The following is a 13,671-nucleotide window of genomic DNA, read 5'->3' on the forward strand; positions in this document are numbered from 1 at the left end:
CCATCTTAGTGCCAGAGAGCCCAGGGGGAGGCTGGAGAAGGAAGGCAAACAGCACAAAACTGGGCCCGGATGTGCAACCCTAGCTTGCCCTTGCCTTATGGTCTCTTTGTCCATAAATGCTGCCCCTTTTAATCCATCCTGCAAGATGAAGAAAATCTGAACTCCCTAGCTGGCATTTTGGGGCCACTACAACCTGCCCCTTGACTACTTTAACCACAATCAATCTGGGCTCCAAGCAAGGCTGGATCTTTCTCACCCCCTCCGTTAGGATTCTTCTATTCCTCTACCTGAGGTGCTGTCCCCTTATTCATGCTATTGAAATTGGGATAATTCTTATAAAGTTTCAGGCATACAGAAAATATTTCATGAATATTTATTATTACTTCTGGATCTCTTAAGTCTTAAAGTTTAGTGCTTCTGACATCACTCTCCAGCTGGCTTGAGCTCCCAGAAGAAAAAGCCTATGAGATACTTATCTTCGTGGTTCCTTCCATGGTTGTCCAGCGCTGGACTGGGCATGAGAAAAACGATTCGTCCAGGAAAAAACAACAAGTGACCATTTTTTGGATGCAGAACGCTAGTAGGAACCAGAGCTCCAGAGCAAATCCCTGCTTGAGCAGAGGAGACACAATTACAAAACAGGACTGTGCTCAGCGCCAGCCGGGCTTCCTGGAGGAAGGGAGCCGCGCGAGGTCTCAGCGGAGACCTGGAGAAAGACCCGCCCCGGCCCGGCTCCGCCCCGCCCCGCCCCTCAGTAGCTTCCGGCGGAAGTTGCCTCCCCTCCCATGGCGTGGCGGCTGCGCCGGCCTCGCACTTCCGGCGGGAAAGTCCCTGCCTGGAGCGCCCCAGGTGGAGGTGAGTGGCCTCGCGGCTGGACTCCTGAGCATTCCCTGAGGCCGGGGGCGGGGGGTTGGTGGGGGCTGGAGCCGGGAAGCTGGGTCGCCACCAGGTCTCTGCGCTCTGCGTCGTGGGGCACGCCCGTGCGCCTGCCGCTCCCCAGGCCTGCGTCTCCCGGTCTGTGGGGGGACAGGGGTCTCCAAGCTCCCTCCTGCGGGGCGTGTGCCCCGCACCCGTTCGTCAGGTATTTACTGAGCACCTGCGACGCGCCGGGCCCTGGACCCCAGCGAGAATCTGACGCGGCCCTGCCCTCAGAGGCCGCATCCCGCGGTGGGGGTGGGTCGGGCAGTTAACACGTGAGCAAACAAGGAAACGTCACATGGTGGGAAGCGCCACGAGGATGGTGGGGGGGATAGTTTTCAGCCAAGCTAAGGTATGCGGAAGGATGCTGTAGGCCGAGAGAACAGCAAGTACAAAGGACACAGACTTGATGTGTTAGACAGATAGCGGGAGACCACCGTGGCAGGTGCTGGGGGCAGTGGTAGGCGAATGAGGTGGCAGAGATGGGCAGAGGCTAGATCGTGGGAGAACTTCCTTGTTGGGCTGTGTGGAGGAGTTGGGATTAGCCCTAAAAGGGCATGATGTGCTACTTTGTGTGTTTAAGCCATGTCTCTGGCTGCTTTGTGGATTCCAAGTTGTAGGGAGGAAAGGAAACAGGGAGACCAATTAGGAGACCAGTTGCAGTCAGTAGGTGAAAAGATTATTGTGACTCCGTCTGTGGTGGTGGGAGTGGAGGTGAAGGGAAGTAGATGGTTGAAGAAGTATATTGAAGGAGGAACTGATAGGGCAGGATATGAGGAATGAGGGAAAGATGGTGGTCAAAGATGACTTCATCACTGATTTTTGGGTTTGGCTTAAGTAACTGGCTGTATTTTGGTGATATTTAATAAATGGCTTTGGGTTGGGAGCATGAGGAATAATTAAAAAATCTTAGAACATTTTAAGTTTTAGATATTTTCAGTGGAGCTACCAAATAGGCTGTTAGATATACTAGTTTGGCACTCACAGAGAAGGTTAGGGCTGGTGTGAAGAATTTAGAAACTATTGGCAAGTTGATTCAGTGGGATGAGGTAAGAATTAAGGGTAAGAATTAAGACAGAGAAGAGAAACAAGGGTCCAGGCCTCAGGCACCCGGTTTTTAAAGGTTGAGTTGAAGAGGTGGTGACAGCTAAGACGACCAAGGAATCTAGAAAAGCAGAAGCCAGGAGAGCATGGTGTCGTGCATCTAAGAGAAGGTTGTTCCAAGATGAGGAAGTGGTCAGTTGTATAAGATGAGAACAGAAACCTGACTCTTAAAGGGTCAATGGGGAGGGTGTGGTAACTCATTGGAGCAGGGGAGGCAGGCTGAAGCAAGGACGGGAGGTGAGAGAGTGGGGCTGGCAGTGCAGGGCCCTCTGGGGTAGTTTCACTATCAGGGGACCAGGAGGGGAATAAGCCCCTACCTTGAGCCAACACTTAGTGCTCTACCTGACGCCTCTGACTACCCTTTCCAGGAGACAGATGATTTCATCTTTACAGTCAGACACACTGAATCCAAAGATCAGGTAACTTATGGCAGCGGCACAGTAGTAAGTGGAGGCACCAGGACTTGATCCCAGGTTTCTAACTCCAAAGTCCACACTTAAGCACTAAATTACACTGCCCATGTTACAGTTGAGACTGAGGGGAGCATGTGCTATAGCTATGCACCAGCCTTACCCATCATGCTGTTGCTCTCAGCTAAGCTGCTCCCTGGGGGAAAGTGAGGCAGAATGTGGAATTCTTTTCCTGGCCAAGTGAGATTTCAAAAAGACCATTTATTATTTAAGCCTGGTTTCCCTTATCATAAAATAAGGATGGGGACATTATCAGTTTCATGTCTGTACCTCCAGTGCTAGTCACACGGGGTGCTTAATAAATGCACATTGAGTACGTGGCTAAATGATTTCCAAGGGCCCTTCTGGCTGAGGTTTGGCTTTAATGTTTGTGAATAGCTGACCTTCTGAATGCTGATAAGAAAATGAGTTAACTTTGAAACAGTGCTCCTTGTGGCTAGGGCAGTCATGGGGACTTCATCGAGGTAGGGGACCTGGGCTAGGTCTGCGAAGGAAGGTCAGGAGTTGAACAGTGGAGGGGGGCATTGCAGCGTTGGAGCAGGAACCGCAGCAGAAAGCGCAGGAAGTTGATTCACAGAAGGGTGAACAGACTGCCCTAGCTTGGAAGCCACAGGAAGGACCCATGGGGGGAGAGTGCTAAGAAGAAAACTCTCTTAGTGCCAGCATGCCCTGTGATTACCTGTATAGGGTAGCAGTGGTTCTCAACAGGGAAGAGTTGGGATCCCCAGGTGACATTTGTCAATATCTGGAGACATTCTTGGTTGTCACAGCTTGGGGTGAGGGGATAGGATGCGGCAGGCATCTAGTACATGGAGGCCAGGGATGCTGCTAAACCTTACAGTGCACCGGGCAGATCTTCTGCCCCAAAACAATCATCTGGCCCCAAATATCAGTGACGCCAAGATTGAGGAGCCCTGGTGTAGAGGAAAGAATGTGGGTCTTGAGATCTGTGCCCATGTGCCCCGCTCTCTAGCTATGGGAACAGGAGTCTGACTGCGGGAGTTGCAGGAGAAGCAGAAAGATCCACGTAGGACACTACGCAGTCATTTGGGGAGAGGTTGGTGGCTCCACCATGATAGTAGTGGAGGTTGGGAGATGTGGTCGTATTTGGGCTACTTTTGAAGGTAGAGGTGACAGTGTTTGTTGAATGAATGTGGGCTGAGGGAAAGAGAGGAATCAAGGATGGAGAAGAGGTTTTTTTCCCTAAACAGCTAGGTGTGTGGGGGTGCCGTTTGCTGGAGTGGGAAGTGTGAAGAGGAGCAGGTTCAGATGGAGGGCAGGTGAGGAAAACAGGAGTCAGTTTCCAACACTCTGGGTGTGACATGCCTGATAGTAGACATCCATGGGAAGAGGTCAGGATGGCAGTTGGATATGCTTCTGGGGTTCATGAGGAATCAGCTGGGTATACAGTAGGGACACGTCAGCTTACAGAAGGCATCTCAAGGAGTGAGACTGCATTAGGTCAGGTAGGACAGTGACTTTCAACCCATTGGATTCAACACCCTCTTTTTATTACACATATTTTGTAGCAACTGCCTTTATTATCCTAAAATGACACTTAGAGGTCAGGTGATTCTGGTCTTTTGCCTAGGTAGTATCAAAGTCATGCAGGATGCATGATTCTTAGTCATATGGACTGCCCCTTCATTGTACCTGCTCACTAAATGGCAGGAGCATCCCCCAAAACACCACCATAGGTTTCCACAGCTCCTCTGAAGAGAACTGTGGTCCTAGGGAGACCTTTGGGCAAAGCCTTATGCCAGCTCCCTGTCAACCCTGGAGTACGGGAGATGATAACGCCTGTTCCAGGGTACAGAGCACAATGCAGTCACTCCCCGCAGAAAGGACTGGCGGTGGGGAAGGAGGAGGGTTGTCTGATCAGATGGTTCTAGGAAGGCTTCAAGGAGGTGGCATTTCAACAGAATGGTAACATCTCAAAGAGGGGAAGAGGGGACGCGGCTGCAGCAGGTGTGTAATGCTGGACCCAGTGCCCCTGTAGGCACAGGTGGTCTGCCCAGTCTCCCCGAGCCTGGCATGCTCTGGGCACTCTTAGGGTTGCCTGGATTGGTAGAGAGGCTGGGAGTGGTTTAGTTTCGCAAGACTCTAAGGCAGGCACCCCCTCTGTGGGATAGTTGTTAGAGTTAGGGCAAAACCGGTATTGGTTTCCTAGTCCATTTTTAAGTCGTAAAGTCCAGATCAGTGCCCTGAACATTATGTGCATGCTCTGTCCCTGAGCATTGAACCAAATGGAGAATGTACAATATGCCCAGTGTGCAAAGGCACGTGAACACCTTAGTCCCTGTCTTTGTGGAGCTCATAGCCTCGCAGGGGTCAGACACAGATCAGGCCCTGCACGAGTGCTACGAAGAAGTAGGGGAGCTGCGAGAGCCACCTGTATCTTGTAGGGGACTGATCAGGGGGGATGGGGAGCCCGAGGGAGCGACCCCGAAGCTGACAATGAGGATCAATTAGCAAGGACCGAAGGGTGGGCTTAGCGTTCTTTCAGTTCCTTCAGGCGACAGGAAAGAGCCTGGTGTGTTTGGGGAACTGAGAGGTGGCCGTTGGGGCCAGGGCCCAGAGAGCCTGGAGCTGAGGCTGGAGAAACTGGTAGGGGCCAGGTCAGGGCCTTGAGAGTCCCAGGAGGAGTTTGGGTCCTTATCAGAAAAGTTCTGGAAGTGCCAGAGCGTTTTAAGCAGTGGTCTGACATGAACAGATTTATGTTTTTAAAAGGTCACTTTTAGTGGCAGTTCATGGAGAATAGCTTAAAGTGACAAGAGTGGACATGGCATGGGAATCTGTGAGTGCCTGTGCTGGGTGTGGGCTCCTTGCTGCCCAGGCTGCTCCGACCTGCCCCCTGTGGGCTGGGGACGGCTGGAGGCAGACCCCAGGAGCCTGGAGTCACGTGGCCTTCACTGGCACCTGTGGCTGCGAGGGGCACGTTTCTGTGTGAGCCTCCAGAGCTGAATTTTCTTTTTTGTAGCAGCAGACCTGGAGCCTGTGGGCCTTGCATCCAGTTAACCATGGAAAGGGTCAGCTCAGGCCACCAGCCCCTTAGGTGAGGACTCCGCCTAGGGCTCTGTTGACCATTCTGAATCATGGAGGCGAAGAGAACTCCCCTAGCCAAGAGACGTTCTTGTTGAAAGTCCTGGTCCATCTCAGCGGGCTCTTCCCAGTCTGTCTTCAAGAGAGGTGCCTGCCCCGCTGACCCAGGAGCTAGGGTGTGGCAGCTTCCACGGATGGGGAGGTGGGCCCTGGACGTGGCCTTTGTGTGGAAGGCGGTGTTGACTCTGGGGCTGGTCCTTCTCTACTACTGCTTCTCCATCGGCATCACCTTCTACAACAAATGGCTGACAAAGGTAACTGGAGGCCTTGCCGGTGCAGGGTGCTGGAACGAAGGTGGCTGGAGCCATGGCTGCGATCCCCCTAATGTTTAATAGCAGGAGGACAAAGGCTTCGACTAGCCAAACTAGAGGCCATTCACACCTGGTGGTGGAACAGGGCCCTCCAAGCCTGCTGTCCCTGGGGTTCCATTAAATGTTTGGATTGGGGAAAATCAGAGAGAGGGGGAGGTGCTGAGGGATGAGCTGGGGAAACTTGGGGGCTAAGGCAACAGCTGTTTCCACCTAGAAGTGCTGCAGTACTTTAATCACAGATGCAGCTGTTGGCCCACCGTGGCTCTGTGGGAGGGAGCCGGGTGTGGGGCAGGCCATCGAAACCAAGCCTGGGGTGTCTGCTTTGGGCTCCGTACAGAGCTTCCATTTCCCCCTCTTCATGACGATGCTGCACCTGGCCGTGATCTTCCTCTTCTCTGCCCTGTCCAGGGCGCTGGTTCAGTGCTCCAGCCACAGGGCCCGTGTGGTGCTGAGCTGGACCGACTACCTCAGAAGGGTGGCTCCCACAGGTACGTGCGGAGGCAGGCCTCAGCGGGGCAGGGCAGGAGGGGGGCTGCTGGGGAAGCACAGGAGAGACCCCACACATACACACACACTCTTTGTCTGGCCAGTCCTGCGGGGAGGGGTGCTCGTGGCCCAGGAAGGTTTAGTGCAGCTCATGGAGTCAGAGGGGAAACTGAAGTGTCTGAGGATGCTGAGAAGTCAATGGGGAAAAGGTGGGAGAAGTGAGAAATGAGAGTGTCCACAGGGTCGGGTCCTGGAGGCCCAGGTCTCCTGTTGTGTTTGTGCTCCCTCCTGAGGGAGAAGGGTTTGCAGAGGGTTGTTGACAGGATCAGATTAATACCCCTCACTGGGGAGATAAGCAAAGTATTTAACAAATGAGAATGACAGGCCCCAGCCAATCAGAATGGACTTCAGCCCTTCTGCCTTTCCAGCCAGGTATTAACCTTTTAGTTGCTGGGTGGAAGAGGATTGAGGGCCCCAGAGGAGGAGCCAGGGAGGAACAAAAGTGGGGGACACTCAAGTGCCTCACCACTGGTCTCCTCTGGCTGAGTGCTGACTGCCCACACTGTCTGCTGGGGCCCCTTGTCTCCACAGCACTGGCGACAGCACTTGACGTGGGCTTGTCCAACTGGAGCTTCCTCTACATCACCGTCTCTCTGTGAGTACCGGCCACACCCTGTCACCTCCCTTCAGGCTCGAGCTCTCTGTCTGTTCAGCTGGCTGTCTGCACACCTGGCCGATGGGCCAGCCACTCTCCACTTGTGGGACCAGCCCTTGCTTTCTCAGCTCCTCCCTGCACCCAGCAGCTCTCCTGGAAGTCGCCAGCCTCTTCCGTAAGCCCAGCGCAGAGGGGATGCTGTGCCTGTCTGCCTGGGGGAGCCAGGGAGCTCATGCGGAGCCCCAGCAGTCAGGCAGGGAGAACAAGCAGCAAGCAGCAGGTGGGGGTGGCTGGGCCTCAGCGGAGCCTCATGTGGGCACGAGGTCGTTCTCGCTGATGTTTTGCTTCAGAAACACAGTCCCTGCCTCCTCTTCCTGCCCTCTTCTCCCACCCTCCCTCCCCCGTCCTGCTGTCCACTGGGGGGGAGGTAAAGGACAGAACTCAGCTCGCTTGACGTCAGAGCTGCAGCCTCCTCTCCCTGGTGGTCATCAGAGGCCGCCTAGTCAGAGATTTCTTCTGATTAAAGGTTGCTTATCAGCCCAGACTTCTTAGGCCGGCTCCTTTTGGTCTTTGTACCCAGAGTGCCCTCAGGGAAGTCAGGGAGTGCCCCCTTTTCCAGCCCACTGATTTGTGCTCTGGGCTCCTTTCTCCATGGTGTGCTCCAGCAGTGCATTGTGGGCAATTTTCCCTTCCAGGTACACAATGACCAAATCCTCAGCTGTCCTCTTCATCTTGATCTTCTCTCTGATCTTCAAGCTGGAGGAGCTGGTGAGGCCCCAGCTTCCCTTTTGTCCCTCCTGCCCCCACAGATGCTAAGAATAAAAGAGAGAGTCTGAGCAGTGGCCTGTCACTCTGTGTGACAGAGGAGACAGGCCCAGCCCAGCTGGCAGTAGCTCCCTTTTCTGAAAAGGGACCTAGATGCAGGGCAATATTCAGAAAACTTAGAAACTGGTATGGTGGGGTAATGACTGAGGGTGAAAGCACTCATATTCGAGGGGCTGGGAGCTCCCTGTTGTGTAAGGCAGCGACCCTGTTTGGCAGCTCCAGGGATGAGGGAGGGCCACTGGAGGCCAAGGACAGCCGCCAGAAAGTGCTTCAGTATTGAGAACCAGTGGGGATGTTGGGTATATCTCAGCTGAATGTCAGCCCTGCACACAGCGTGGGCTAGTGCTGTCTGGGATCCGAGGGGTAGAGGGTTTCCTGCCCAGGGACAGCCAAATTGGCTGCTGCCCCCAAACTCCAGATGTGATAAACTCTTGATCTTCAAGACCCCCGAGCTAGCTGCCACTTCTCCCCCATCCTATTAGCGCGCAGCACTGGTCCTGGTGGTCCTCCTCATCGCTGGGGGTCTCTTCATGTTCACCTACAAGTCCACACAGTTCAACATGGAGGGCTTCGCCTTGGTGCTGGGGGCCTCATTCATTGGTGGCATTCGCTGGACCCTCACACAGATACTCCTGCAGAAGGCTGAACTTGGTGAGCACAGGCCACCCAACCCCCAGACAGAGGGGCGTGGGCGTGGGCAGGGTGGAAGCAGGGCAGGGGCAGCCAGATCTGACTGACCCCTTGCCCCCACCCTGCAGGCCTCCAGAACCCCATCGACACCATGTTCCACCTGCAGCCACTCATGTTCCTGGGACTCTTCCCTCTCTTTGCTGTCTTTGAAGGTATGTTGGGCCATCCACCTTGGGGGCACCTCAGTATAGCAGGTCCCAAATCCTTGCTCTGAGCCCAGCATGGTGGTAGCTGCAGAGGTTACTGAGATCCATTTTCCCGACAGCACATAGTTTGGGGACTGGACAGACATGTAAACAAAATGGCTAGAATCCAGCATGGTAAATGTTACATGGAAAGCATGTATAAAACCCAGGGAGCAATAATGACAGTGAATATGTACAGAGCCCTAAAGAACAGCAGGACTATTCTTATCATTTTAAACAGAGTAGCTCATTTAATCTGCCCAAAATCCTGCCTGTGGTCCTCAACCCCCGGTACCGGTCCATGGCCTGTTAGGAAGTGGGCTGTGCATGACCCACAGCACACACCTGTGGCCCCGCCCAATCAGAGGCAAAATTATCTTCCATGAAACCGGTCCCTGGTGCCAAAAAGGTCGGGGACCATTGCCCTGTGTGGCAGTGCTATTATTATCCCCGCTTTGCAGGTGGAAGGAACTGAGGCACAGAGAGGATAACAGGCCCAAGGTCCCATAGCTCATAAAGGAGCCAGGATTGGGAGCCAGCGGCCTGGCTCCGAGTGGTTCACCCTACTCGTAGCTGCTGTGCATGCTGGCTCTAAGAAGAATTGTCGTGAGTTGTTTCAGGATAGTAGTGAGGCAAGTCCGAAAGGCTTCCCAGATGACATATTTTGGAGGAGTGGATTTTGGCAGTCGGAGGGAGGCATGGCGACAGGAAGGGGAACAGGAGGTTCACTGTGTCCAGGCACATAACATTGGGCTAAATGTTCAAGGAGTGCGGGCCGAGCATGGGCTTCCAGGGGCCGGAAGCCAGGGCAGCACGCAGGAGCCTGGGGACGGGAGCCGTCCCCTCCACCGAACTGCTCCACGCCACGTTCCAGAGAAGAGGAGAGGCAGGGAGAATTGTGCAGGCTGGGGGCGCGGTGCCACTTCCTCTCTCTGATGTTTTGGGATTAGTCTTTGTTCCCTGTCTGTTTATCCTTCCTCCCAGAATCCCATCTGCCCTCAGGATTGTTACAGAAAATTCTGTCCCACATCCATTTAAGTTTCAAGCAGTGAAGCGTCTCCAACCTCCCTGAGAAAATTATTCCACAGCCAGTTGTCCAGGAAACTTCCGTTCAGGGCCTGGTTTTTTGGTTTTGTTTTTTTTTTCCTTTTTCAAATCTCCCCATTCCTCCTTTGTACCCCCTCACACCAGACGCTGCACTCTCCCTCCCTTCCTGGGTGTTTACACTGTGCCCCATCTCTGCAAAACCTCATCCGAAAGCCCATGGTAGCCGTCACTTAGCAAAGCTGCATGGATTTAGCTCCTTTAATCTTTTCTGGTAAATTAATCCCCCAAGCACCTTCATTACTTACGTTGCTTTTCCCCGAATTCCCTTCAATTTGCAGTACTGCTGAGCCCAGCTCCAAACAAGATGTCCTGCGTTGTGGGGCTGTTTTGCCTGGGGTGGGAGGACTGTCACTCTGCATTTCTTTGGTCCTTCCCTCCAAAAATCTCAAAGCACACATCCAGCTTCTAGCTACCACGGGTATCTCTGCTGTGCCCAGTTGGGGCCTTTCCTGTGGCAGGGGCCCGGGGAGTCATGCTGTCCGCTGGACACTGTTGGAGGGGCTGTGGCTCCTCTGACAGTCTAAGCAAAATTTGGGGGCTGCGTGCATGTGTGTGTGTTTCTAGAGCCAGGAGCCGTGGCTTCCATCACCTATTTATATGTCTGTGTGTTTCCTTTGGGGGAAATGTTCATCAGATTACACTGCTTGTTTGAGAAACACCAGTCTGGTCCCAGTCCTCTCATTCAAAAGGGAAACTGAGGTCCAGAAAAGGGACATATCTCAGCCCAAGTCCCATAGCTTTGTAATAGCAATTTTAACCCACCTCGATTAAAATGGAGGTTTGTAGGGGTAGAATTCTATCCCTGCTTGTAGGTGGCCCAGCTGAAATTTAGACCAAGGAACTTCCCCAATGGACCAGGCCGTTGTTAGTCCCCAACTTGATGGGCTGCCTTGCCTCTGTTTGTCCCATGGTTGTCCCAGCTGCAAAGGCCAAGTGAAATTACCAACTCCTCCCAAAGACCAGTAGGTAAGAACTGTCTGAAGGAGCAGGGCACTTCCATCCGTGACTTTCCGTGTGGGGCTGTCCCCCTCTACTTCAGCCTGGAGGCTCAGACGAGTCATCACAGGCTTCCCTGGTTTCTCCGAGTCTCAGGCCGTCTCCTGGGAGACTTTGTACCTCCCATCTTTTCTCTCGGCCTCAGACAGTCAGCAGGCGCTCCGTGAGTACTCGCGGTGACAGCGGCAGAGCTCATCCGGCTCACGGGCCAGCCGGGCAGCCCAGGACCCGGCCTCCCGCTCTCTCTCCGTTGCTTTCAGGTCTCCATTTGTCCACATCTGAGAAAATCTTCCGTTTCCAGGACACAGGGCTGCTCCTGCGGGTACTTGGGAGCCTCTTCCTTGGCGGGATTCTCGCCTTTGGTTTGGGCTTCTCTGAGTTCCTCCTGGTCTCCAGAACCTCTAGCCTCACTCTCTCCATTGCTGGTATTTTTAAGGTACAGACTTGGGGGTGACCCTGGTCCTGTCTTAGAGGGGATCCCCCTAAGGGTTTCTTGGCAGCAGCTTCCATCCCTGCACTTGCACCAGGGCCTTGGGGAGGGCCCAGAAGTGCCCCATTAGGTGCCAGCACCGTGCTGAGTGCTGTGCTCCTCTCTCCTACTCCCCGTCACCACAGGCCTGTGAGTGGATGTGATCATGCTTCTCGAATGGGAAGCCCGGCTAGGGCTGGGGTGCATTTATCATTTGCCTTGAATGCCGGCTCTGGTCATTGGCAGTGGCCTGGGCCTGGAGCCATAGGCTGAGAAGCCCTTGTCCACACTCATTAGTAGAGAGTTCCACGATTGATTAGCAGTGTCTGCTGTGGGCATTGTCAGGGACAGTTACATCAGGAATGCCATGGGTAGTCAGTCTTGCTTTGCTGCCACCTGGCAGTTCTCTTCCCCGTCCCCCCTGCTCCCTCCTCTTAGTTCTTCCTCCCCCTCCCCCACTGAGTCTCAACTCCTCCCAGCTCAGGCCTTGGAGGGGGTTTTCTCTTTGACCAGGCAGACACTGATACTGAACATGAGCCTAACCCGGAAACACAGGCCTCCCCACGGGGCTCTGGCTGCCCGCAGAACAAGGAGGCTCAGCTGTGCTGCTCAGAGTGCATTGCCTCGGCAGCCCCATTGCAGTCACTGTTTACCAAGGACCCTGGGACCAGTCTGTGTCCTCAGCCCAGTGTCGCACTGTATTCTCACATGGAAGCCGGGGGGCTGCCCACCTGTAGGGCCTTCTGGAGGGCAGCTCTTCTCCTGTGGGTGTGGCGTGGGCCAGCACCTGCGTCCCCAGCCCTGGATCTGGCCTCTTTATTCCTGACAGAACTCTGTGAGGATCTCCTCGTTAGGTGCATCTCAGTGACACAAAGGGAGGCCGGCAGGGGAGTGTCATGGGCTGGCCTTCGACACTGGCCCTCCTGCCCTGCAGGCAAGCCTGCCCTGCCTGGGCCCAGGGATTCGGGTGGGTCCAGATGGGTCTCACGAGAGTGCCCGGGGCCTTGCCCTGCACCCTCCGTGCACAGGAGCCACATCCTCCTGCTGACCCCTTCCCCCTCCTGCCTCTCTGCCCCCAGGAAGTCTGCACTTTGCTGTTGGCAGCTCATCTTCTGGGCGATCAGATCAGCCTCCTGAACTGGCTGGGCTTTGCCCTCTGCCTCTCGGGAATATCCCTGCATGTTGCCCTCAAAGCCCTGCACTCCAGAGGTAACCCAGAGCCCCTTCCAGGAGCCTGTTTTCTGATGTCATTCCCCCACGACTCTTAGCACTTCTGATTTCCCCTTGACCCAGCCCTAGCCCTGCCAGGAAGAGCCAGGTGGCTCCTGCCCTCCCCAGGGCAGTTCCAGTCTGGTGGCTGTCTCCACGGTTCAGCTGCCTCTGCATCGGCTGTCGCTCTATTCGGGAAGTGCCTGGTGGCTCTGCCACCGCCACTCCTGGGAAGATGTAGGGGTCATCTCCAGAGAGTGGGTGGGCACCTGAATTAGCACACATGCAAATCAGGGCAAACCAAGAAAACCATTGTTGGGTTCATAACTGTGGCCTCTCTCTATCTCAAGGTGATGGTGGCCCTAAGCCCTCGAAGGGGCTGGGCTCCAGCCCCGACCTGGAGCTGCTGCTCCGGAACAGCCAGCAGGAGGAAGATGACAATGAGGAGGACGAGTACTTTGTGGCCCAGGGGCAGCTGTGACCAGCCAGAGGGAGCAGCTTGCAAGCAGACCCCTCCGCATCCCATCCTGTTGCAAACACTTGCCAGCAGCTTAGAGCCCAGGTGGCTCTTCACAGCAGCTGAGAGCAGTGGCCAGGGAGTCACCCGGGTTTGACCACACTCCTAGCTCACCCTTTGGAGCTTGGCCAAACAGGCAGTGAACACCGGGCCAGTCCGGGACCAGGCGGGAGCTGGGACCACGTTATGCTAGAATCGCAGCAGGAGAAGGAAGTGGGCTGGTTCTTCCCAACCATTTGCCTGGCTCTGGCAGCCAAGACTGGTTTCAGAGGCATAGTGGCTTTTCAAGAGGGCTGGGTTTGGCCTACAGAGCAACTGGGAAGGGGACCTGGAGAGGTCAGGGCCTCATCACCTGCGGGCGGCTTTTCTCAGTTGATTTATTTATAGTTTTGAAATAAATGGTTCACGGTTCACTGGCTGCCTTGTGTTGCTGGACGTGTGGGGCCATGAAGCGGGCAGCGTGCGCCTGGCCTCTTCCCTCCTTTCCCTGCCCGGGGCTTTCTTCAAGTGGCTGGTCGTAAGCCAGGCCTCCTGTTCAGCATAGTGCCCCCTCCTTGAGGCCCTGCACACCTGCAGGCAGGAAATAAATGAATATTTACTGAGCACTGTATTCTGGAGACTACACAG

At 54.7% G+C, this 13,671-nt stretch overlaps 1 protein-coding gene across 4 annotated transcripts; it reads left to right on the plus strand.

Moving 5' to 3' along the window:
- The first annotated feature begins 749 nt into the window (after positions 1-749).
- Positions 750-13,455, plus strand: SLC35H1 (solute carrier family 35 member H1). 4 transcript variants are annotated; one of them, XM_012742984.2, is made up of 10 exons: positions 750-855; positions 5,473-5,848; positions 6,243-6,393; positions 6,983-7,046; positions 7,742-7,814; positions 8,354-8,522; positions 8,630-8,713; positions 11,110-11,285; positions 12,398-12,527; positions 12,878-13,455. In XM_012742984.2, exons 2-10 carry the CDS (start codon positions 5,729-5,731, stop codon positions 13,006-13,008), a joined length of 1,098 nt encoding a protein of 365 aa, XP_012598438.1. In that variant the 5' UTR covers positions 750-855; positions 5,473-5,728; the 3' UTR covers positions 13,009-13,455. The 4 variants fall into 4 exon arrangements, with proteins under 4 accessions (XP_012598438.1, XP_075867014.1, XP_075867015.1 ...); XM_076010899.1 differs by lacking the exon at positions 750-855 and adding an exon at positions 1,060-1,081; XM_076010900.1 differs by lacking the exon at positions 750-855 and having other exon boundaries at positions 5,716-5,848; positions 6,314-6,393; positions 6,983-7,221.
- The last annotated feature ends 216 nt before the right edge of the window (positions 13,456-13,671 follow it).

This window comes from Microcebus murinus, chromosome 16, assembly GCF_040939455.1.
Source record: "Microcebus murinus isolate Inina chromosome 16, M.murinus_Inina_mat1.0, whole genome shotgun sequence".
In the NCBI taxonomy this organism is placed as follows: domain Eukaryota; kingdom Metazoa; phylum Chordata; class Mammalia; order Primates; family Cheirogaleidae; genus Microcebus; species Microcebus murinus.